General features: G+C 49.3%; 7 protein-coding genes across 7 annotated transcripts; 2 read left to right on the forward strand and 5 right to left on the reverse strand.

Moving 5' to 3' along the window:
* Nucleotides 1–767: 767 nt before the first annotated feature.
* DFJ58DRAFT_776583 (coatomer WD associated region-domain-containing protein) lies at nt 768–5,365 on the reverse strand. Its single transcript, XM_041389515.1, has 14 exons — nt 5,178–5,365; nt 5,011–5,124; nt 4,872–4,952; nt 4,728–4,822; nt 3,720–4,670; nt 3,436–3,667; nt 3,247–3,385; nt 2,952–3,192; nt 2,743–2,898; nt 2,493–2,691; nt 1,913–2,442; nt 1,533–1,856; nt 1,209–1,481; nt 768–1,152 (listed from the first exon to the last, which is right to left on the reverse strand). Exons 1-14 carry the CDS (start codon nt 5,224–5,226, stop codon nt 910–912), a joined length of 3,627 nt encoding a protein of 1,208 aa, XP_041246356.1. The 5' UTR covers nt 5,227–5,365; the 3' UTR covers nt 768–909.
* A 190-nt stretch (nt 5,366–5,555) lies between these two features.
* On the forward strand, nt 5,556–7,548 carry DFJ58DRAFT_715365 (PIN domain-like protein; the record flags this gene model as incomplete). The annotated part of the gene is made up of 8 exons (XM_041384120.1): nt 5,556–5,596; nt 5,649–5,711; nt 5,762–5,924; nt 5,974–6,204; nt 6,289–6,373; nt 6,560–6,916; nt 6,940–7,016; nt 7,069–7,548. 8 exons carry the CDS (start codon nt 5,556–5,558, stop codon nt 7,546–7,548), a joined length of 1,497 nt encoding a protein of 498 aa, XP_041246357.1.
* Nucleotides 7,549–11,878: 4,330 nt separating this feature from the next.
* Nucleotides 11,879–13,561, forward strand: DFJ58DRAFT_725537 (uncharacterized protein; the record flags this gene model as incomplete). The annotated part of the gene is made up of 9 exons (XM_041385248.1): nt 11,879–12,167; nt 12,216–12,335; nt 12,386–12,469; nt 12,520–12,555; nt 12,604–12,624; nt 12,675–12,922; nt 12,978–12,994; nt 13,048–13,192; nt 13,247–13,561. 9 exons carry the CDS (start codon nt 11,879–11,881, stop codon nt 13,559–13,561), a joined length of 1,275 nt encoding a protein of 424 aa, XP_041246358.1.
* A 384-nt stretch (nt 13,562–13,945) lies between these two features.
* DFJ58DRAFT_725538 (uncharacterized protein) lies at nt 13,946–14,635 on the reverse strand (the record flags this gene model as incomplete). The annotated part of the gene is made up of 3 exons (XM_041385249.1): nt 13,946–14,044; nt 14,099–14,461; nt 14,519–14,635. 3 exons carry the CDS (start codon nt 14,633–14,635, stop codon nt 13,946–13,948), a joined length of 579 nt encoding a protein of 192 aa, XP_041246359.1.
* A 212-nt stretch (nt 14,636–14,847) lies between these two features.
* Nucleotides 14,848–18,570, reverse strand: DFJ58DRAFT_725539 (uncharacterized protein; the record flags this gene model as incomplete). Its single annotated transcript, XM_041385250.1, has 6 exons — nt 14,848–16,994; nt 17,051–17,155; nt 17,210–17,293; nt 17,345–17,398; nt 17,458–17,814; nt 17,865–18,570. 6 exons carry the CDS (start codon nt 18,568–18,570, stop codon nt 14,848–14,850), a joined length of 3,453 nt encoding a protein of 1,150 aa, XP_041246360.1.
* Nucleotides 18,571–18,634: 64 nt separating this feature from the next.
* DFJ58DRAFT_776599 (enolase C-terminal domain-like protein) lies at nt 18,635–21,182 on the reverse strand. Its single transcript, XM_041389516.1, has 11 exons — nt 20,828–21,182; nt 20,720–20,765; nt 20,560–20,662; nt 20,308–20,423; nt 20,065–20,185; nt 19,880–20,007; nt 19,791–19,825; nt 19,444–19,741; nt 19,167–19,388; nt 19,039–19,104; nt 18,635–18,989 (listed from the first exon to the last, which is right to left on the reverse strand). Exons 1-11 carry the CDS (start codon nt 20,859–20,861, stop codon nt 18,749–18,751), a joined length of 1,410 nt encoding a protein of 469 aa, XP_041246361.1. The 5' UTR covers nt 20,862–21,182; the 3' UTR covers nt 18,635–18,748.
* A 1,322-nt stretch (nt 21,183–22,504) lies between these two features.
* On the reverse strand, nt 22,505–23,226 carry DFJ58DRAFT_657046 (putative transcription factor BTF3a; the record flags this gene model as incomplete). The annotated part of the gene is made up of 3 exons (XM_041381952.1): nt 22,505–22,832; nt 22,894–23,074; nt 23,172–23,226. 3 exons carry the CDS (start codon nt 23,224–23,226, stop codon nt 22,505–22,507), a joined length of 564 nt encoding a protein of 187 aa, XP_041246362.1.

The following is a 23,226-nucleotide window of genomic DNA, read 5'->3' on the forward strand; positions in this document are numbered from 1 at the left end:
CATGTCGTTTAGTCCGTTGCGCAATCTTGCAGCTAACTTGCTCAAGGGTTAAACGTTAAATTTTGTGCTAGACTGAGAACACTACAAGAAAAATCTGGAGGTGAAAAAAAAACGACAAAATGTTCCCCAATCAGCAACGATACATCGATTACCTGCGATGGTAACGCTCGAGCCAGGCGAACCGCAAGTGCCATATTGAAAGCAACGTTCAAGATATTGAATCATTGTCTGCTACATATCATATTGATTGGGGATCCGTGCGAAAAAGCGTTACCTTTCAATGCGTTCGATAACAATCCCCTGCTGGTCGTGACGTCGCAATGTCGCAAACTTGTCAGCGACTCCTTGTCCAAATTTGCATACATCCATGACTATGTACCGATCACTCTAATTTCTTGCAGTATAGATAGCTGTGTCTGAGAGGAACAGAATTACATCCCTCTATAGTCCCCACGACTACAATATCACGGACCGATGAATTTACTGGTGACGTTCAAGGTGTCACTTCAGATTCAAAATGTCGCCATTAATATTGGCGACTAGTTGTGGATGAATTCAATCATGACGGAGAAGATGATGCATGACCAGTGATAGGCCAAGACAACATTGATGTCGTTCAAGTTGTCAGGATTGATGCATGATGTTGTGCAGTTTAGACTCTACATAAGTAATCTGGAATCAGCACCGTGCACGACCGACCTAAGACTGAGTTCAGCAGCCGAAATTTCCGTGCTTGCCGCGGTTGTGACGCGGCATAAATCCTTGCTCGTGTCAATGACAACGCATTTATGACATCCCAGTATTTAGCTGATGTCAGAATAATTGTCAAAACAAAAAAAAAAGCATGCAAAGATTCAATTATTCCTAAGGCCTAATTGGCAGTATTGTCCATCCACATCTAATAACATTCTACCGTGGTGCAGGCAGCCCACTCGCAGTTGCCCCAATCTCAGTCAGCTCTATCAATGGGTCTAACTTGCCTTTGAACTCAGGCAGGAACGCCGCATCGGTATATGGACAGCGGCCAGATGGCGAGCCTTTGTAGATGGGGGTGTATGTGGCTGCACAGATCTCAAACTCTGTGAACTCATCATACGAGACCTCAACTGTGTTCCGGGGATTGCGATCCCCTGCTGCGATGCGTTGACGAGCCTTCACATACGGGTTAGCGAGAGGCAATGAACAAACTAAAAGAATCGGGAACATACCTGTGCAACAATTTTGGGATCGGGATTAAGGTCAAGAAGGCGACGTGCCAGTTTGGCAGCGGTTGCATGGTTGTTGGCTTTGGCAAACACACCGATAGCGCTCCGTAGTGCGATCTGCATGTGTTGTGGCTGTAACTGACAGTGCGTGAAATATGCGGCGAGTTCAAGGTTCCGGCGAATATTGTCAGGTTCAGCCTGTGCGATACGTCGCCGCTCAAGCTCAATGGAAACGCCGAGGAGATACTCTCGGGCAGCTGTCACAGTGTCTCGCCACTGGTGGTATAATTAGTCGGCATTGATATCGAATGGACTGATAACACTTACTTCTTTGGCCTCATTATCTGATGAGACAACCATAAGTAGCAATGCTAGCAACACCGACCGGAATGTTGCCTGAGCCTCTGACAACTTGTTTCCGGAAACGAAGCGGTATCCCTCCGACAGTTCTGTGCGGATCGAAGAAAGCGTACGAGCAGCAACAGGAAGTACCCGTCCAGGTGAGGTCTCCTCGGGGTTCCTCCGAATATGCAATTGCAATGGCGGCAACGAAGCGATTGGGGATACGTAGACGTGTGATGAACGGTAGATAGACAAGAACGATGGCTTCAAGAGTGCAAAGTTCACAACGCCCAGCTGTCGGTTGAGAAGCTAGTTATAGAGTAATTGAGTGTCTATTCGGAACGGGGGAGTAACATGTAGCTCACCTGCATGGCGGTGTCGAATGATCCTGCTGCAACATGTTCGGCTGCGAACGGCGAGTTCCGGACCCAAAGTTCGTTCTCGCTCACACCAGGTGCAGCGCCGGCCCCAAGGTCCTCCTCTTCAAGGGCATCCTCAAACTCTTCATCTACATCTTTCTCCTCATCATCTTCCGCCTCTGCGTCAAGCTCCCATCCGTCTTCCTCTACATCTGGTTCCTCATCCTTCGCCCACTCATCTAGGGCGGTAGAGGCGCCTGCACCTGAGTCCAAGCCATTGCCATTGATGTGAGGTATATCACTGTCCCCATCAAGATGACCGTTGGCGAGCGCACGGTCAAAGAAAGATTCTCCCATGGAAATAGATGGCCAATTAAGGTTGGATGTAGGAGTGACAACAGGCGGGGTTTGGAGGGTACACTTTCCAAATGCAGGGACATCGTCCACGTCGGCCTCGGTAAGGCCAGCTGCCTCGAGGATTTCAGCTGCTTCTTCCTCCAAACCATTCGTCTTCGCTGTGAGATATGCCAGGGGGTCTGGGACGAAGTGTCAAGTCTTGAAAACCAAGCTAAAGGAATGTACTTACGAAGCCCGACTTCGCGCAAAACAGTAATACGTCCAAGGACATCGCCGGCATAAAGCGCATTGTGGAAGCGCGACATGGGGTTACCTCGTGCGTCTGCAATTTTCTGCATTTTGGAAAGCTTTTCTGTACTGCCTGTGGCGAGATACAAAAACGACAGGCGGTCGAAGTTCTTAGTTTGCTGATAGGCCTTTTCGACAATCTGAGATGGAAAAAATTGACTGTTGAACAACACGCAAGGAAAGAAGCAAACCTTGTGGTTGCCCTGCTTCAAGGCTTGTTGCGCTAGACGGTCCCAACACTCAGGCCGGTCGATCGCTCTTGCAGTCTCGAGTGCGACATCCAAGTTTCCACACTCGATTGCAAGATCAAATCTGGTGTTCTTGTCTTGCACAAAGTGTAGTGCAATCTGTACTTTGCATGAACCTTCCATATTTCAAGGATCTGCACTTGAAAACAAACCTCCGGGAAGCCCTTTTGCTGAAGATACGCAATGATGCTCTGCCCAAGCAATGTCGATGTGCGGATGATATGGAGCATCTCGTCGTAGTTATTGCGCAGGAGCGCGAGTTTGAAGCGGTACTCAGTCGGGTCGAACGTGATAGTGCGTGGGCGTGCAGATCGGTCCAGGCAATGAGCGGTTTTACCCTTGACACGGGTAAGGTAGACAGGATTGTCGAGTGTACAGATGACGCCATGGTCACTGAGAAAGCAGATAGATCAGCTGCATGTAAGCTAGCGGAAGGAAGCTCAGTACCCTTGAGGCAAGCAGTACTTGATATGGTTGAGCGTAGAGTAGATAAAAACGCCTGTGTCATCCCAAGCCCCGGACTTGATCCGTATCGTCTCATGGATAAGGCTGTTTTGCGAGAAATTTTTGTTGGCGATAGTAATTGCTGTCCATGGCTTTGAACTCAGCCCGACGAACTGTGTAGTATGGACTCACTGTGTTTGCTCATCAACGCGACCAGTGACCCATCTGCGTTCCAAACGACATATTTAACAGGTGGGCTGTTCAACTCTGCGATCGTTTTCTGCTGTTGGATATCATACAACACAACGGTAGTTGTTGAACTGAGAATTAGGCAGGCTGTACCACCGTAGAAAATTTCATTAGTCTGGGCTGGGGGTTTGATGGTTTTTACGACTGAATTCGACAAGTCGCGGACTTCAATGAGCTGCGAAGATTATTAGAATGATAATCTTTGACCGGAAGATTGGAGCGACTACCTGGGAGGTTTTGTTGAGCACTGCAAACCGATTTCTTGCAACAAAGATTGCGCTGTGAGCCGAGCCGCGCTTTCCATCTGCAGATGAGTCTTTAACCTCGCCATTGGACTGCGTCGGCAGTGAAGAAAGCTCAAACAACCCGTTATCCGACGAAATGGTGACCACAACAGCGCGTTCGGCAGGGTTGTAGCTCACGGTACGCGGAGGAACATACGGGCTTCCGAACTTCCTTACGCTCAGCAAGCCGATGTCTGAACCCGAGTTGAAGTCGTAAGTGCGCACATACTTGTCACGGATGTAGTAAAGCATATCCCCGTGCACGGTAAACGCGGGTCGTTCGCGCTCGAGCTTGAACACAATCAGACCACCATCATGTCCTGCTGCAAACAAATTGAGGTTTGGGTGTGCAGCCAATATCCAGAACCTGTCGTTCTCCCGCCTGAACGTCTGGATTGCCGTCCGCTTGGCCAGATCCCAAACTCGGACAGTCTTGTCCTCTGCGCAAGACACGATCAACTCGTGCTTTGGGTGGAATATCGCACTTGACACGCTGTTGAAGTGACCTCTGCATGAATCAACCTCCCACGCCCGGGTCTCGCTCATTCGCCAAATCTTGATCGTCCGATCATCGGCTGCGGACACGATCAACGGTAGCGTGGGGTGGAACGAAGCCCAGTTTACACCACGATCATGGCCTTCCAGCACGTACTTGACCGTGGAGAACGTGTCAAACGTCTCAAAGTTGTTGGGGCCATTGTTTGGTGTATTCTTGCGCAGGCCGGAGATGTCCCAAACTCGTACGGTTTGGTCCATCGACGTTGAGACGATGAGATCGTCTTTTGGGTGGAATTGTGCGGACATAACATAATGAGAGTGCCCTGTCAAAATTGCGACACAATGCCGCGAGGTGCTGTTCCATATCCGAATAGTCTGATCATCGGACGCCGACAACTGCATATTCCGATAACATTCAGTAAACTATCTGATGGAAAGCGAAACATCACTTACAATCCATGGCATTTCGTGGTGGAACTGAACGGTTCGGACATAGTCGAGATGACCGTGCAGAGTGAATAGACACCTTCTGCTCTGAGGTTTCAGGTCTTACCATGCTCATGAGCGTGATGTTTAGGAAATAGAAACCGCACTCACCCCATACTTTGATCTTGTAGTCGTCGCCTCCAGTAACCAGTAGTGCTCGACTCGGATGAATTGCGACACCCCGCACAGGTCCTAATAGTCAATTAAATGAGATAGATATCGCAGATATTGCAATTTGAATGAACTTTACCCTCGTGTTCTTCGAATCGATCCACTAATACGCCCATTCGGTAATTCCAGAGCTGAACACTTCCATTGTGAAGTGCGGCGGCAAGCAGTGGTTGAGTCGGATGAAAAGCAAGTCCTATGACACGCAGCTGAATGATGAACTCATGACAAGCTTGGAAACGTACATACCTTTAACGCGATTGCTCTTGGACTCGAACTTCGTGAGCATCACCGACATCTTGAGCGTGAACTCCTTTCAGTCGCGTAAATACCAAGTATTTTTTCCTGTCTAATAACTAGGCTGTAGATGATTATATCGGTAGGTCAAGGAGCCCGGGTTATTCGCAAAGGAAGGCCGTCGTCGTCGCAACGTTGATCGTGCAGCTCACTTGCAAGCGCTGTAAGCCACGACATCACGGTGGCGGAGTTTATAAAAAGCTAAGAAAGGAAATTAATGATGGTATTGCAGAAACTTGTCAGGAACCGTTCCAAGTTTCCAATGGGACAGGAGGTTGCCTTCTGCTAATACTCGGTTTTCGACGTTGAACGACAGAAACTGCAGTACGCATGGGAGTTCTAGGTCTTACCCCATTTTTGCAGAAAACCTGGTGAGCTCCAGTCCAGCTTTCTCTGCTCCGAGTCACATCTGACCTGCATCAGCCCGGAAGTTATCAGAAAACTTCCAGACCGCCTCCGATCTCTCTGCGGTAAGACCATTGTCATGTAAGCTCTTCGTCTGACTAATTACACCAACTCATCTTTGATCAAATTAGTGATGGCACCCTTATAACCCAGCGCCTTCACTTCGCACCCATGCCTCATCCGCATAGACACATCCTCGGGTGGCATCGCATAATCACGGAACTCAAAGAGTGTAATGTGCATGCAATTTGCGTATTTGATGGTAGAGACCGCAGCATTGCCAAAGCTCGAGAGGTAAGTCACCACAATAGTCGGAGATACTTTAGGTGGACATCTTTCTCAGGTAGAACGACGCAGGGAGATACGGAGACTGGATGCAGCTCGTTCATCTATTGAGGTGGAGAGACTGAGCAGACTTCAGAAGTTGATGCGATTACTACCGCAATATCATTCCATGGAACCACCAGACCGTAGGCGTATCACCAACGCGTTACAACACCTAGCAGTGGCTCCAAGGACCATCCCTACGTACTTCCAGCCTTCTTTTTCACCATCGGATATCCTTCAGAATGATGTGAACTCAGTTACGACTTGCTCTCAGACTCGTCTATTTGGTGCTTCTGAATTTGAGCAAGTCTGCAATGTTCTATCATCCCAGTCGGAGGAAGATACCCTTTCGGCAATCTACGATTCTGTTAACATGTCAGATGAAGACATGAAAGAGATTCTTCTCGCTCGTATAGGTCAATCAGTTGCCGTCATCCCGCCTAACGATACCAAGTCATGGCCAGACCATATAAATAATTCGACGTTGGATCCGGGTGCTTCCCTTGTTGAAGGCGTATCCAACCTTCGAGTGCAAGACCTCCCTCCTGGCCCAAGCATCATACAAAGTGAACTTCGAGAAGCTGATTTTCAAACCTCTCAAGACGTGATTTTTGCCACTGTCGTGGATTCCGTACCTCCAACAGAGGATGTGATTTCTGCGCTCTCCTCCCTATATCAAGAATATCGCGACTGCGTCGCACAGATCACCTTACTACCCTCTACCGTAGAGGTTCCAGAGTCGCCAGATGAGACTCGTGCCGAGTACATCATGTCCAAGTCCCAACTTCAAATGACAATAGAGGAGGGTCAAATATGGGATACACTTGCAGACGCTCCTGAAACTGCCCTTGCAACGCTGGCTGAAAAGAGTGGTGTTCTTTCCGAGTCTTACGCTCGCCGGTCGAGTCCTCCTACCACCCAGACTTACGAGGAGAGCAAGGAGATACTGCGCGCCATGGGTGTGCCGTGCATCGAATCAGAGGGTCCTTTGAAGCAGAGGCTCTCGCATCCTCACTCGTTATCCATGGAATAGCTGATTATGTTGCAAGCGAAGATACGGTATGGCCTTTTTAGGATGCTACGCGTGAACCCTTATTCATTCTTCACCTAGGACGTCCTCGTCTACGAGGCTCCCCTCATTCGGAATATCGCCAATAGAAATGATCCACTGATCCTTGTTCATGGGTCCCACGTTCGTACTGCTCTCCAGCTCTCCAAATCCGCATATATCGACTTCCTCTTGCTCCTCGGCACGGACTTCTCCCAACGGATCAAGAACGTTGGTCCTCAGCGTGCACTCAAATTTATCCGCGAACATGGCAGCATTGAGCGTGTAATCACACAAGAACACAAGTACCCGCCGCGGCTCTCCAAACAGTTGTACCTAGAACAAGTAGGCATCGCTCGGCTTGCATTCGCAACGCTGCCCCCTATTCCGGACCCTGAAACACTGAAGCAACACGATGTAAACCACGCGAAGGTTGCAGCCATTGTACAAAAGTATAGATTACAGAGTGTACTGCCCCATCAGTGGAATTACGGTACTGCGTTGGAGGGCAATTATTTTGCTGACAATCCCAGGGCAAGGTAGTTGGTGCCCTCCGCACGCGCACTTCATGGTTTGATCCAACGTTTGTCTCTAAGTCTTTTTAGACAATTGCATAATTACATCATCAGGCCGCTCTTGTCATTCACGTCGGTTGACGTTGACATATACAATAATTGAATGAATACCGTGATATACGATATCCAGCATCCAGCCTGTTTCGGCTCTCGTGACGATGACTACTTCTACTCCACCGCCCCTACGTCCGCCCAGCAATCCACGGTTTCCGCAACTCCCGCTACAAGTCCCATGTCTTCGTCGGTCACATCCCCAAGCATCCCCACCACCTCCAGCACTTCTATCTTATCTATATCTATCAGTCCTACAAACTATGCCGTCCACGGTCAGTGCTGGACTTTCTGACAAAATATAGATGAAGGACCGTCCGGTAGGTCTCCACGACGGCCGTGACTTTGCACACTACCTCCATGGTTTCAGGACTATCTGGTGTCATCCTTTATACTACCATCACTACAAGCGTACTATGCCAATCTCGCCAGCTGTCCACTATGGATCCATCACTTTTTTGCCCCCTTTGATGATGTATTGGGTGAAAGTTACCCTACACATCATGCTCCGTCTCATGCACCATCTCTCACTCCCCTTCAAGCCATCTGTCCTTACGTTATTGTTGCTTCTATATTTTTGTGTGCATGCTGGCTTCCCAGTCTCTACGTGATTGCGAGGTCTTTCCCCGAAAACGTCACATACACAATGTTACTCTTCTGCCCTGTCCGACTACCCCGCGCCACCTCTCCCCTGCCTGTGAAGGGTCCTTCGATGTTTGAATATGTATGTGAACGAACCTCTCCTCGTGGTTACCTATTTGACGCTGCTTACCACAGTATTTGTTCACCGCGGACTTTTCTCGATTTTGGCGCTTGTATCGGTATTGATATGGGTTGCTTTTATGTGGGGGACTTTTCGGCCTCGTTGGTCCACGGTGTAGAACCTTTATTGTGCACGTTCCGGGGGCCGTTCTAATTCGACACCATCTTTCAGTGGTGGGTTAATTAAGTACGTACCTGACACACCACCTGTATCGCTCAAATGTAACCGCACAAGTCAAATGTACGAAAACATGCCTCACCCCCTGTTCGTCCCTGCCAATTTGAATGCTTGTGATAGGCGAAATGTCTCATCACTGGACCCCTCAGATATCTAGCATGTCGTAACCTGTCGTAACGTCTTCAGAGCGATCCTCGCCAATCTGTGCGTTCCTGGCAACACTGCGGTGACTGCCAAGTGGTCTCAGCCAGACCGTCCTGATTAATATGTGCGTTCCTGCAAGGCGACACTAGCGATCACTCTCAGTGCCCACCCCGCCCAAGGTTTTACTGTCTTTCCGTCAAGTTCGAATCTCACTCCGCACATATTTCTTCCATCGTGACAAATGTTATTACTGGTGAAAGCTGGGATACTTATGATGACGCCGAGGAACGATTCTGCATTTTGTAGTTTCTATATATTGATATAATCTGATGAGAGAGCTGCGCAATACAGCATGAGGGGGTGGACACAGATTGACTCCGAGTCACCGTGTGGTTATATGTTTCAGACTAGTAGTCAAGATTCTCGCCTATTTATTCGAGGGATAAAACATGAACTTGACTATATACGTAAAGAAATTGCCCAGGATACAGTACTGCGTCCGTGTCCGGCGTACGCACAAAAGCGCTCAGAAATATATCAAGTCCGCCGACAGGCGCGCGCGAATTAATCAGCCCTAGATCGCATTCACGACTGTAGTGTACAGGAACAAGCTCAAGCGGCAAGCCACTGGCCCAAGGTCCCCACGGACATATGTATTTAGCAAGTTACAGATAGCAGCTGTAGTTGTTTCCTTCCAACAAGGACTTTAGGCGCTGGTGATGGAAGCTCTCCTGCCATCCTGCAGCACTGAACAGGCCCGAATTTAAACGAGCTAGACTCTGAGCAAGATTTCGTCTGTTCCATATTTCGTGGTTTATTTAGTATACAACTTCTTAGGATTCATGATCACATCATACTAGTAACTTCGAAACCACATTGGTTATCTCTCTTTGCACTTTCTCTGCAGATGTCGCTGATGATCTACTTCCCATATCGTTTGGGATCGACATGGCGAGGAGGAAGAGATGATGGCCTAATATATTGACCCCGTCAGACGGCAGCTCTGATATGATAAAAACTACGTACTTCTGAGAGATGGATTGGCTATTGGGCTGGCTCTGGTTATTCTTTCCTTGATTCTTGTCCTCTTGGATTCTGCGGGCGGTACTGAGAGACACAGCCCTCGGATCAGTAGGGCCCCTGGAACTGAACCTGGACAATGTGTCACCTTATCGTACACTGCACCAGAATTAAAATAAAATACCTGGAATCCTCAGAGGGCTCGAATGTAATTTCTTCTGGGGAAAATTCTTCCTCCTCTGAATCTTCCTCAATTAATTCATCATGAAGTTCCGGAACGTTATCATCGTGATTCCTGTATTGTTATGAGATCTTGCATATCTACCGTGTTCAATAAGAGTGCACTTGCTGGGAATGGGTATACGGTGTTCCATTAGGGACATCTTCTACGCGTTTGGACATCTTAGCGTACAGTTATGTCTTCGTGCAGCAGAGGGAGCAGTTATGCGAAGTGAATCAAATCAAAAGCCAAATAGTGGACAGGGAAGCGTGAGCAATCAGAGGAACGTGTATATGCGGCTGGAGCGGCTGGACCTAAATTTGTGTCTGTACATAACCGCCTGGCCATGAGGATAAGCGCTAAATCCTGATAACGCAAGCGCCGTTAACTCTCCCATACCATGCTGTTTGATTGAGTTTGATAGACGTAAACGGACAGTGAGTGCCAAACTGTATTGAATATTCCGTTGATCGTTTGGCCTGTTCAAAGGTAGATGCCAAATCTCGATAAAATCATCAAGAGTATCATTTATCTGGGCGCTAGGCGTGGTTGACTCGTGGGTCATACGGGCGTCATTTGGAAGTGGAATGCCGAACAGATAGGGCCAACTGGCCACTAGCGTAAATCAATCTATGGCCCTGCTTGTACGATAGTACACATTAGTTCTGGTGGCAGGAAATGACTTAGAATTTGGACCGGTGAGAGGACAATAACTTGCCATTGAAATTAGGGCACTGACTATTGCGTTCATGTTTTTTTACCCCTGACTGGCTGGATACGAATGGCACGCTAATAAATGCCTCACATATCAGCAGGCGCGTTCAACGAGCTTCTGTGGCAATCAATGCTTCCGAAGCCTGCGGAAGAAACGCGATAGGCATGTTCAAATTTCGAGTCAGGAAGACGTACTGACGAAGTCACAGTGGCTATCCCATATGAATTATTACCGCCTGCCAGTGATAATTGACTGTGGAGTCTGGAAGATATTGCTGGCAATGGCGCTGTGAAGCATTACAGCGCTGGTTTGGCTATGGAGATCCAAATTTTCCTTCTGGTAGCGCTTGTATGGCCAAAACCAATGGCATCAGCCATGGCCTACTAGTACTAGGAGGACAATCCGAGTGCATTCTGAAGTTGGTTTTGAGCCACATGGCGCATGACTCCTGCTAATGGGCCCTATTGTTGCTGCGGCCTGCCTTGCCTGACCCATGCAGCACCCTGAAAAGTCAACACGCAGAAACCGACAATCACCGGTTGCGAATTGTCGTGGTGTATACCACACCCGAATACCAGTACGATCTAGAGATTGTCGGACTCGCGCGACTTAATTATTAATATGATCGAATTTCCGGTGAATATCACATAATCCTTCCTCAGGCCACAGCATGTAAACCCCCATCAGGGCCCACCAGTACCCACCAGGCCAACAATAAGTAAAATGGTGGCTCAGCGCTCAATATTCAATCGCCGTGATTGATCGTGATATGGTGTTACTCTGACCCGCATATACTAATAGTACGCCACTTCAAGAACTTCGTCTTTCCATTTGTCACCCACTGAGTTTGTTCTGGTAGCACCAAGCATTCAATTGGCACCACTTCAACTTCAACACACCATAACGATATGGCATCTTCACTGAACCTAGTCAAGGAACTCAGGCCCGTGACTTCGACAACCACCAGACGGTATGGGAAATTGCTCTGGTAGGTTCTTGCAAACCATCCTGCATGGTATCCATTCATTCATTCTCCACCGAGGGTGGATGCATACCACACTACAACTGCGCCTGGGTTGCGACTTCGTACCAGGTGAACTCACTTACCGGTGACTGACCTGTGGACTTGAACTGACCTTGACCAACGTCCCAGCACCAAGTCCAATTGGCTCTCTTTTATCCACCCAGAAGGGCAACTGTATTTTCACATGAAACGTGGCCATTTATCGGTTGTCACAGAGGAGAACGTATTAAATGCTGAAACGGACAATCTGGTGTCCAGCTATCTAGCAGTAATCGAAAAAAGGATCCTCGAATGTGGCATGATATTGCCAGAAACATGCGAGCTCTTCGTTGAGCTTCGGTTTGACGAACCACCACAAACGTCTACATGTGCATATTATTTCGTGGATCATCATAGTCGCTGCCTCTTCTGGCTCGAGCCCACCTCATCGGAACTGCTGGACATGGGCATGTTGGTGTCTGACTCACACTTGGGTGCGTGTTCAGTTTTCTTTACAATAATAGTTGGTTGAGTTTCAACAGATACTGCGTTGGAAAGACTCTACTGGGTGCATGTCGAGTTTTTCCCGATGCACGTCTTTGCACAGATGACGCCACTCATTTTGAACAACTTGATCAGTGTCATCTGTCACGGTATGACAGGTATGCTATTTTGCCTATCTCAGTTTGCCTATGACGTGACACGCGTTTAGATCGTATGACGTCGCGCACTTCCACATTCCCATACACGGAGGAAAAGTGCGATCAACTTCTGCGGGTGTTATCCTTACGACGAGGTATGTAGACAATTGTTGCAAAAAAGTTCATGGCCTCACTATTATGCAAGGCGAACCCTTAGATGGCTATACATTGTGTTTTGTTGGTAAGAAGCATGATTTACACATGTTATCCAAAGCTGACACGCTTTAAGCTCGTCTTTGGGGTGCAATCAGTCAGTTGTGAAAATTTTGCCATTTCTTTATAGTGCTGAACAGTTGAAAGATAATCAACGATTCATGACGTACTATGGTCAAGAAAATGCCCAGCTGGACAGACTGCAGCCACCGATGCCAGAAGACATAGTTGATCGCCCAGGGATGCGTTCACTGGCAAATCTGACGTTGTGGGGGATCCCTAACCACCACTACTCCAAGCTTCATGACCTGTTCGTTCACGACCAGGTGTATGTTGATCACTGGCAGGCTTTCATGACTGCACGTGTCTCGGAATGGAGAGAATTGATTGTGTGGGTACGTCGTTCGTCTCATGTAATATATTAGCTTCGGTAGCTGAGCTGGTATGCAGGCATTTTCGGTCTTGATGTCAGTCTAATCTCGGGGTTTCGTTGATTTTGATTTTGATGATCATCTCACAGTGCCAGCATTCTCATTTCGATGCTACCGCGTGCTTCGTTGTCATCTGCTATGGCACCAATTCTTGCAGCATCCTCAAGCATCTTGTCGGGATCAATCCTGCTCCTGAGACACCATGGTTTTGAAGATGCAACCGCCTCGTTTGCTGTTCGCACTTTCCCCTATCTCCGATCGATACAACTTGACTCACCTTCCTTCCAGGCGAACTTCCTCCGCACAGCAAAATCGTCTGATTGGGGCTTCCTGCCCTTATCTATTGCATACAGCATGCCAAAAGCGATGTACTTATGGAGCATGGGACTTATGGTTGCTCAATTCATATTCTGGGTCTCCCGCATGGTTGGCGTCTTTTGGGCGTCAGGCGGAGCTGGCTTGCTAGCGCTAATGGCCCATGGCATCCTCCATTTCACATCTTTGGAGGACGATCACTCCGATCTCATGGCCACCATGCTGCGCAACCATTGGCAAACATTCCAAAGTAGTTCAGCAGAAGCCGCCGAAACTTTGACAGTATGAATCCAATATCAATCTTCTTTTTCATCAATCTTTCAATGGTATATGTTCGCAAGGCTGTACTTCTGGCACGAGTCACGCTTACGCTTCTCATAGGTGGTTTCTTTTGCGGGTTTGCTGTTAGACAGTGCACCCTAAACGTTTAAACGTCTATAGCCAGTGGGGTGACACATAGTCCACACTATAAAGGATGTCGAAGAGCAATTTATGTATCATATTACGAAAATTTCCGAGTTCGTATCACGGTCGTTGAAGCATTCGAAGCAACTTCAATATAAGCAGAATATATGTTAGACGGACTAAAGTTGCGAAGTAGCTAGCACATCCAAGTACCTATGCACAAGAAACCGAAAACGACAGCATGGAATAAATTATTTGAACCACACCTCACACCTCATTTCGCAATATCAAACTAAAGCACGGCTCGCAAAATGGCTTGTTATCACGCAGAAAGAACGACGGATCATCAAACGGTGTTTTGCAGCCCTGAAAGTGCAACTCGGTATCAGCTCAGCATCCACGAGAAGGGAAATCACATACCTCGCACACAAAACACTCCCAACACCATTTGCCTCCTAAAGCCTCAACAGCGCGCATTCCGTCCCTAATTGACTTCTTGCAATGCTTGCATTTGGGCATTCGCAGGCGGACGTGGCATGCCTCGCAGTATGGGTGGCCCTTGTACACCGTGAAACCAACGTCGTCGTCAAGATCGAACTCGCCATCACCCGTAACCGTGAACCCGACACTCCCAGAAGACGGTGGGAGGAACGGGTCGCCACACTCCGCACAAAAAAAGTGCTGCTCGTGGTAAGTCCGCTTTCCCAGCGCCTCGTCGTCAAGCGTGATGAACCGCTCGTCGATAATCGCCGTTTTGCAGTGATAGCAACGAGGCGCAAAGTTCTGCGTGACGTTGGAGTTAAAATCGTTATGTAACAAAAGGGTGTCGGGAGAACGAACCTCGTGGTAATCAAGATGACAATACGGTTTTCCCTCGTGTTCGAAGCTCGAGACATGCTCGAGGAGCTCATTACATGCAGAGCAACGGAAACATCCTGGGTGCCAGCGCTGTCCCATTGCACTGACGATACGTCCAATAATTGGACCACCACATCCTGCGCATGATAGCCCATTCCCACGCATCCCTTTCAGCACTCTTGATAACTTTGCCTCCATTCTGCACATCGAACACATTGTTTCTGTCCTCCTGCATCTTTTAGTCCATTTCTCGCCTGGAGGTGGCGGGAGACGTTTTCAGCTCATGAGATGGTGCTGATGTGCGCCACGAGCTAGGTGGCCTTGGAGAGGAACTCGGAATGGATACAGATAGCTGGGGTGTAGAGGGTGATGATACAGATATTTGTCGCAAGGACGGTGAGAATGCAGAAATTTGTGGAGAAGAAGGCTGATGATCCAGACACTGCTATACGAGGTGGAGACGAGCCTGACACTGCGATACGTGGCGGCGTTGATGCGTTAGCAGCTACACGCGGCGGCGTTGAACTAGTAACAGCCACCCTCGGCGGCGTAGCACGCGAACCCGCCACTCTCGGCGGCGTAGCGCTCGAAACACTAATCCTTGGCGGCGACTCCTGCGTCTTGTTCGATGGTACCGTGTCACCACCTCCATTATCACAGTCCTGATCAAAATCAACATGCCCGCCAGGGAGAGAGATGACCGGCACGCCCACATCCGTGCGTCTGCCCTCATCATCCCCACGCTCTGTAGCACCTCTGGACGCTGGCGTGCGATGCCACCTCGGCGCAACCTGCTCACCTACAAAATCCATCTCCAATACGGAGAACTGATTAGAGGAGCGCTTCGCGAAACGGATGGGCGAGGGCGAACGCTCATCCTCGTCGTCCTCATTGCAATAACCATAGTCTATATCCTTATTTGCGGGGCCTCTGGAGATTGAACGTCCCCCCACGCGTGCCCCAGGATCTGAAGGGGAAGGCGAGCGGGACACACTAGGCGAAGGCAGACCCACACGCTCGCGGAGCGGCGAAACAGGTGGCTCATCGTCGAGGTCGTATGTAGACACGTATGCACGCTGCTTTTGGCGCTGACGCTCCATGATGTGTGAATTTGATGTGGTCGAATGAGATGAACTCGTGGGGAACGAAGATGGGAACGCGGTGGGTGGGAACGCATTCCGTGCGTTTGAGTTGCTAAGGTAGGCTAGTTTCGGCGGGGAGGACGAAGAAGGTAACGTTGGCGATGCGTACGTATTGGATGATTTTTGTGGTGAATTGGAACGTGAATCCTGATTTTGTGGGCCAAACGGGCCTTTTCCGCCACTCGTTTTTCGTGGGGAGGGGAACACGGGAGTGCTTCCTGCCTCGGCGCGTACGGGGGGTGTCGGTAGGGGTGATTTTGATGGCGATGTAGGGCGTGAAAACGACGGAGGCACAGAACTCTTGAGTGGAGATGCAGGACGCGCGAAAGCGGATCGTGCAGGCGAGCTGTTTACGTTATTATCAAATGCAGAGGCATTTAAACCAGGTGAAAAGGGTCGGGTTCCAGCAGGTGATAGCGGTGCGCGGGGAAGCGGCGGGATGTTCTGTGGCCACTGGCTGCGCGTAGGTAAAGGTTCACGTATGGGGGATTGTTCAGGTGCAGGTGACATGCTTCGGCGTTCCTGCTCCCGCACCAAGCTTCGACTCCTGCCTGATACCCGTCTCTCCATTGGGGCGGACGCAAAAGGATGCCTTTGGAGTCCCTCGATTACAGATTTACCACGCTGTAAAGATGGGCGTTTAGACAGGTTTTCAAGTTCTTCTTCCTTTGCAGATGGCACACGCTGCAGAAGCGGGTGGCTCCCGAGGTCAAAGCTCGGCGAAGATGAGCGCGAACTTTGCATCGAACTCTGCATCGAGGGATTTCTGCTTAGATCGATTTGCATGTTGTGCGAGGGTGAGTGAGGTGAAGTGGATAGTCCGAGTGCGGCCATGCGCAGTGTGAGCGATTGTGGTTCATTATCCTGGATATCGTTAGGTGACTGAGATGGGGGAGTCGGGAGAGTCGCCGAGCGAGTCGGGCGCGTCCGAGTCCATTGCCTTTCCTGAATATGCGCTTGGGGTTGGGATGGTTGAGCGCGCCGAGGGAGGTCGCGGATGCCGTATTGCGGGGACACATTGCCTGGTTCTCCCACACTACGTATGTTGCGAGCCTCATTCTGTTCGTTATACCTACCATCCTGGCGATTATAGTCTTCCCTTGTGTTACCATATCCTCTTCCTTCCTGGCGTCTATCAATTTTTTCATCATATGCGTCACCCACGTCGCTTGTATTTGACTCATCATCAGTGGTCGCAGGCATCCGTGTATGCATCGAACGCATTGTCGAAGACGATAAATGGGAGGAATCTGTGAGTGTGGACGAGGTAGAGGGTGCCTTGCTTGCCGTACGTGCCCTCTGTGAGACAGAGCTCGCTGAAACAACCAGAACAATTCAGGTACATGCGGCGGTCAACATGAGTCATCAGTACCTGGCACTAGTGGTGATCCCAGACTACCAGAGATAGGCAGAGGACGAGATGACACAACTGTTGGAGAGCGAAAGGTATCCGGTATAGGCGGACCACGCGAACTCCCTTTCAGATGTGAAATTGATGAACGGTCAGAGTACTAAAGCGACAAATAAATACCTGGTTCTGGAGGCCATCGCGAACTGCTTGGAACTGACTGGCCCTGCGAGGAACCTGGGATAGCTGGAGGGGAACGCGAACTTCCTGGAAATATTATTTAAAGTTGAATATCGCACTTATTATAATTACTATTACCTGGAATTGGAGGCGAGTGTGAACTACCCAGTTCGGCAGGACTACGTGAACTGCCTATGAATAAGATGCCCCGTGACTCCAACTGTGATATTTTTAATGATTAGAAGACGGACCTGGAAGTGGGGGTACCGGTGGAGACCTATTGCCAATAGACGGCAAAGGACGACGGCCGGATGATGTTTGTGTTTGGGCGCGATGAATGACTGTCTGGGCACGATCTATGACACTTGCGGGATTGCGCTCTGGGCTTGCTGGAAGGGTGGAGGAATAGCTGGTTGATGTCGCAGGAGGGGGAAACCCTTTGTTAGCAAGATTTAATGGAGCAGCCGAGCCAGACACTGTGCTCCTGCGTTCCATGATTGGACCCACACGTGAAGACGACTCATTGGGCTGTGGTGATGGCCCGGGCCCGGGCAGGTCACGTTTCCAGTGAGGGGTGAATTTGGCCGGTGCAGAAGAGAGTGGAAGAGCTGAAAGTGTGTGAAAAATGAAGTCAAGTAAGAGAAGAAAACAGACATACCCTGCACATCTATATGTGAAACGACATGGGGGTAGCTAGATGCTGGGACCGGGCCGCTGAAACTATGGGGTGGCGTATTGTGAAAGCTTGCAGAAGTAGGTGAATTCGAGTGAGCTGATGGGGGTTGATTTGGGAAAGCAGACGTGCTAGATGAAGGGGCTGCAAGACTAGAAAAGCTTGAAGCGCCACTTGCAGCAGAAAATGGGGAGAAACTAGATGAGCTGGTTTGGGAGCTTACAGCACTGTTTAGATCTGGTTCTGTTGGAATATTATTTTCCAACTGAGCACGAAGATCCAAGCTTGCATGTTTAGTTGATCTAGCACCTGGATTAGGGAGGGGACGTCTTGTATGATTATTAATGTGGGTGCTCTCGAGGGATGCAGCATGTGCGAGGATAGCAGGACGTGAAGGGGCCGGTGCCGGGATAGGTGCCGGACGTGACGGGGCCGGGGTCTGAGCAGCACGTGCAGGGGGCGGGAGGGATTCCGGACGTGACTTTGGGGTCGGAAGGGGGCGTCGGGATGGGGTAGGGTTCGGGAAAGATGTCGGTGGTGGCCGGTGTTGCTGGTGGGGGTGCGGGTATCTTAACTGGGCTGGTATCTGGATCTGCGTTGGGTGTTGGATCGGGTATCCTGGTCGGGGTGATACAGATCTGAAACCTTGAGATTGTGGTGGTGGATCCCGTGGTGCCGCTGTATATGCCATCCTCCAACCACTCAAGGCTGTTCAATGTACACCCTACCGCGTGTCCTACTAAGAGGCTGTCCACATATCATTTAACCAACGCGTACATTACATGCACAAATACACCAAAATAAATTCGGCATCTTGACATAGGTCAAGACACCTATCATGACTATTTTACAAGAGCCTATATTTACCACTAAGTGCTCTCGACTTTACCACCCCTCACACCGACCCAGTAAGACCCATTCGGCCACTCAAACTCGGCAATGCTCTCTTTGTACATCTCAATACTATACCCTTCCTTTGGATTACTCGGAACATTGTACCTCCCCCTTTTGTTCATGGTACACCTGTAGGGGAAATGCTCATGCAAGTGGTCCGCGAATTCCAACACATTTCGTTCCATCGTCCCGGAAATTGCGATGTAGTCAATCACGCTTAACCTAAGTCAGGGACACTACTTTCAGCGAAAGGATTGACACCAACCTGAGATGAATGACATATTCACATAACCCAACGCCACCGGCATGTGGACAAACAGGAACGCCGAATCTTCGAACATGGCCATTCAGCATGTCATCCGAATGAAAAAGTGAAAGTCTCCTCGTGCTCACTTTGCAGCCATCAACAACACGCTCAGCACCTCACTGACACCTGCGAGTCTACAGGAGTCGATCTGGCAAACATCGATCGCTTCTGCCTGGAACAACTGCTTGAACATTATACGGTTATGAGCATGTTCCCCAGTCGCAACTCCGATCCCGTACGGCTTGAGTGCCCGCCTGATCGCAGCGTGGCCTAGAGCATCGTCAGGTGCTGTAGGCTCTTCGATAAACCTGACAGTATCAAGGGTCAATTCTCATAACTGAAATGACAACGGATAGTACAGACCAAGGTTTGATTTCCGCCAATCCGGTCACATACTCTATTGCCTGCGGGACATCCCAAACCTGGTTCGCATCGATCATCAACACAGCACCAGTCGGACCCGCGTTCTTCCCAGCCAGCTCTGGGCTAGAAGGATCCTTGAATCCAGACGGATAATTTGCGGGGTCATCGATGATAGAGCGGATCATCTTCCCTCTGCGTAGATCATCCTTGAAGTCGGCGCCTACTTTCATCTTGAAGTGGTTGAACCCACTTGCAATGGCCTCCTTCGTAAGATGAGACACTTTCTCATCCGAATATCCTGCAGGACTACTCAGCAAAGTCAGCAGAATCAATAGGCTTCTCCTCACCAAGCCAGCCCGCTGATGTGATATATGCTGGATACCTGCGCTTGTTGGTAAGATGTGGGTAATTGAGACGTACATCGATAAACCCTTACCCAACTTCGGTAACAAGGGCTTCTCTTTCACGCTTTCCAGCCTCTTTGGCCGTAAGCATCGCAAGCGCCTCTTCACGTGTTAGCACGTCTGTGATATAACGAAACGCAGTTGCGTTTACTAACTCTTCCTGTGCATATGTTCATAGTGAATTTGAACGGGACAATCGTAAAACAATGTCACGAACTGGGGTCATGTCAACAATCAATTTCCACAGGGGTTTGCCTCTAGCACGAGCAAACATGTCCCACAAGGCGTTGTTCACTGCAGCCGTTGCAAGGTGAATCACGCCCTTCTCTGGACCAATCCTTGAAAACAAATTCAGTCAGACTACAGATATCAAGGCAAAAATCAAATAATTCAGGGAGAAGCGGCCATACATGTACATGACGGCTCTAACGTCGATTCAGCAGAACGTTCGAGCACTCACCATCGCAGCTGCGAGTCGGAGCACATCCAGTCCCAAGCTTTTCCCATATTCTCGAAAAAGCTCTCAGGATCCCGTCCGACCAAGCGTCCAGCAAGTTGGCGGATCGCATGACACACCTATAGCGCGAGGTAGGCAATGATCAGTAACATATTTCCAACAGATCGAGAGAAACAATGCAACAATAAATAGATCATCTACCAGAACTTATGACGAAGAAGTATGTACTGAAAGCGTTAAGCTTTGTTCACTCACAATGTCAGTACCACGACCAATGGTAAACGTCATTCCATGACCGATAAGCCCACTGTCAGTGTATATGGTAACATATGCTGAACTATAATCGCAATCCGTATTCCTGAGGGACGTGTGATGTAGAAGAACATAGGAAATTACGACATGGACATCAGCTCACATCGCATCAGTGCCATCACCCGTCAAAGATGTGGGAAATCGAATATCTATCATCGTCGGCAAACAAGATGATCAGCGCATACGCACAGGGCAAAGCGACAAAACTCACCATGTGTTTCGAAATGTGTGATCCTGGTTGTCATCGTAAGAGTGTTCAGCGTTGCCGATGTTCAATGGTTTGAGCGAGAGAAACAACAGCGAAAGATGTGCCACCGTACTCTCACTCTGCCTGTATTTATGGTGTCTTGGGGATGGCGCTGAGAGGCTCCACCGGTGCGAACGCTGACCCTGGATGACCAGGTGACGCATATACACATGCAAGGATATATCACAAGACAGTAAACAACAAACTTGGTCAATAGTAGTATGTGTGGTGACTGGATAGACTGCTTGGCAGCGAATATATGGGGAAGTTCGAAAGTTCTGCCCGGCCTGTCCGCCCCGGAGTCCGTCCGTTCTGTACGTCCCGTCCGCTCTGTCCCGTCCGTTCTCTTGTTCCCCGTCGCCATGATCATGCTGCTGGTCGTCTCACAGGTATCCTTAACCTGACGCTTCCACGTTTGACTCGTTGGTAACTGGCTCGAGGACATATCATTCGTGAGGTTGTGTCGCCCGGTGACGCCCAAGTTCTGAAAAATAAATTCTGAGACTTTGGAGGCGTTCCGGATAACCAAATTAGGGTCGGATGGTACAGACAGAACGAACGGGACAGACGGGACGGTCGGTCATTTCTAAAAAATTTCCGGTATATACGAACTTGCCTGCGGCACCCGGCCCGCCGGTCCGCATGAAGCTCTTCAGACATGTCCCGAACCCTCACTCGTCAAGTCTCGCTTTATCTTATTTTCAAGGCCTGGCCGCCTTATAGTAGTAGACAAGCGCTGCGTGTCTGACTCAGTTAACTTGGTAATTAACCGACCTCAGGGACCTTAGACTGCATCCACTTCGCCGTCTGCAGGCAACCGCAGTCTCTCACCGACTGAGTATGTTGCTCTGCCCATCTGTCTCCAGACTTGGTTAACTTTCACTCTAGTCAGCCCTAGACAGACATACAGAAGGAGGAGGGTTGGCTTAAAGTCTACGCGTGTGAAGGTTTCCGTTTGAAGCTGGTGAAGTTTAACTCATCAAGTGTTCGATCTATCGATTTCTTTCCATGACAGTTGGCGTTTGTCGTTTCCAATCATATGACGGACAGACGGAGACCTCTACGCTTGCTGCTTTCACGAAATTGGATTTATTGACCTCCCAGGCGTGTCGGTAGCCTTCGACTATAATTATTACCACCACAACCGCTGTCACAACCTCAAAGGCGCCGCATTTGAATCGAGTGCGTACTTTGAAGATTGTTGCATCTGAGCAGAGTACCTTGGCTTGAGCTGCAAGTACGTGTGAATGCGGCGACCGGAGAGATCGACTCGAGATCGACCTGCTGTCAATACGTCAAAGAAACTTATACACATAACCTCTCTGCGAACATGTCTGTCACAGAACCGTACCACTTAACAATGTCAGCATGCAGTAATGTGCGATCGCATGGGAGGATAGGAACTACAGAGCACAAAGATGAAGACATAAAAAGAGCGATGTATCGGGGTAAGATCGATGAAGGTTGTTGTTGGCACAGTGCATGGATGGAAACTGATGGTAAAGCAAAGGAGTTGGCTGTTACCCGGATACTTGTCCCGTCATTTTATTCCAACTCTCCCCACCACCCATCACATTAGCTCTCAGCACCGATATGACAAACACTCCCTTCCAAACCACGTGCACCAAGCAGCCTGTGCACTCAGTTCACATCCTCGAGGGTGTCTTTCTTCTCTTCAGCTGCGGCCTGTTCGCCCTCAACATCAAAGTTCTCAACGAGATCAGGCACGTCGTCATCATCATCCTCAGCGGCACCAGTAGGTGGCCTCTGTTGCCCTTGCTGGATGGCCTGGTATGATTCCGCAAGTTTACGGAGCGATGCCAGTGAATCAGGGCCAAGTTGGTTCAAGATGCCAGGGACGAGCTCAGTCAGCTCCTTGACGTGACCAGTTCCATAGATCGCAAACGTGTTGGCGGAGACCGCGGCATGTACTACACAGACGAGGAGAAAAACCCAAATTAACACGAATCTTATCTGACAGGACGCCGAACACGAGTTTATCTACTCGGAAGCGACGTAGAAATTCGTACACACCTTTTGGGGCGGTGAAATGCAGCACGTTTCCATCTTCCCTGAACATATTAACCTCCTCTACGCCAGGAATAGGTTGCACATTCAGTTTCTTGAGAGCGCCTTGGAGTTTTTTGTCATCCTGTGCGGCAGAGGGCTTGGTCTTCCGAACAATTTTCCGACGCATGGTCCCTTTACCACCTGCAACGCGTCATCATGTCAGCCTTGAGTACACATATGCGAAAAAGGAAGAAGGAATGGAAGCTACAATTTCGGAGGTTTGATAGAAATCACTTACCGATCCTGTTGGCTGCAGCCTGCGCCTGAAGTTTGGCCAATTTTGTGGGATCCAT

The sequence above is a fragment of the Suillus subalutaceus genome (genome assembly GCF_016647625.1).
Source record: "Suillus subalutaceus strain FC151 chromosome Unknown DFJ58scaffold_27, whole genome shotgun sequence".
Taxonomy (NCBI): domain Eukaryota; kingdom Fungi; phylum Basidiomycota; class Agaricomycetes; order Boletales; family Suillaceae; genus Suillus; species Suillus subalutaceus.

What these genes read in the sequence shown, in the direction of transcription:
- DFJ58DRAFT_776583 (XM_041389515.1), bottom strand. Translation starts at nt 5,226, where the DNA reads ATGTCGGTGATGCTCACGAAGTTCGAGTCCAAGAGCAATCGCGTTAAA. An exon ending in TTTGCGCGAAGTCGGGCTTC is followed by an intron (nt 2,443 to 2,492) that starts GTAAGTACATTC and finishes ACTTCGTCCCAG; the next exon opens with ACCCCCTGGCATATCTCACA. An exon ending in ATCCCAAAATTGTTGCACAG is followed by an intron (nt 1,153 to 1,208) that starts GTATGTTCCCGA and finishes CCGTATGTGAAG; the next exon opens with GCTCGTCAACGCATCGCAGC.
- DFJ58DRAFT_776599 (XM_041389516.1), bottom strand. Translation starts at nt 20,861, where the DNA reads ATGACAACCAGGATCACACATTTCGAAACACATG. An exon ending in CACACATTTCGAAACACATG is followed by an intron (nt 20,766 to 20,827) that starts GTGAGTTTTGTC and finishes CGACGATGATAG; the next exon opens with ATATTCGATTTCCCACATCT. An exon ending in GCCCTTGTTACCGAAGTTGG is followed by an intron (nt 19,826 to 19,879) that starts GTAAGGGTTTAT and finishes CAACAAGCGCAG; the next exon opens with GTATCCAGCATATATCACAT.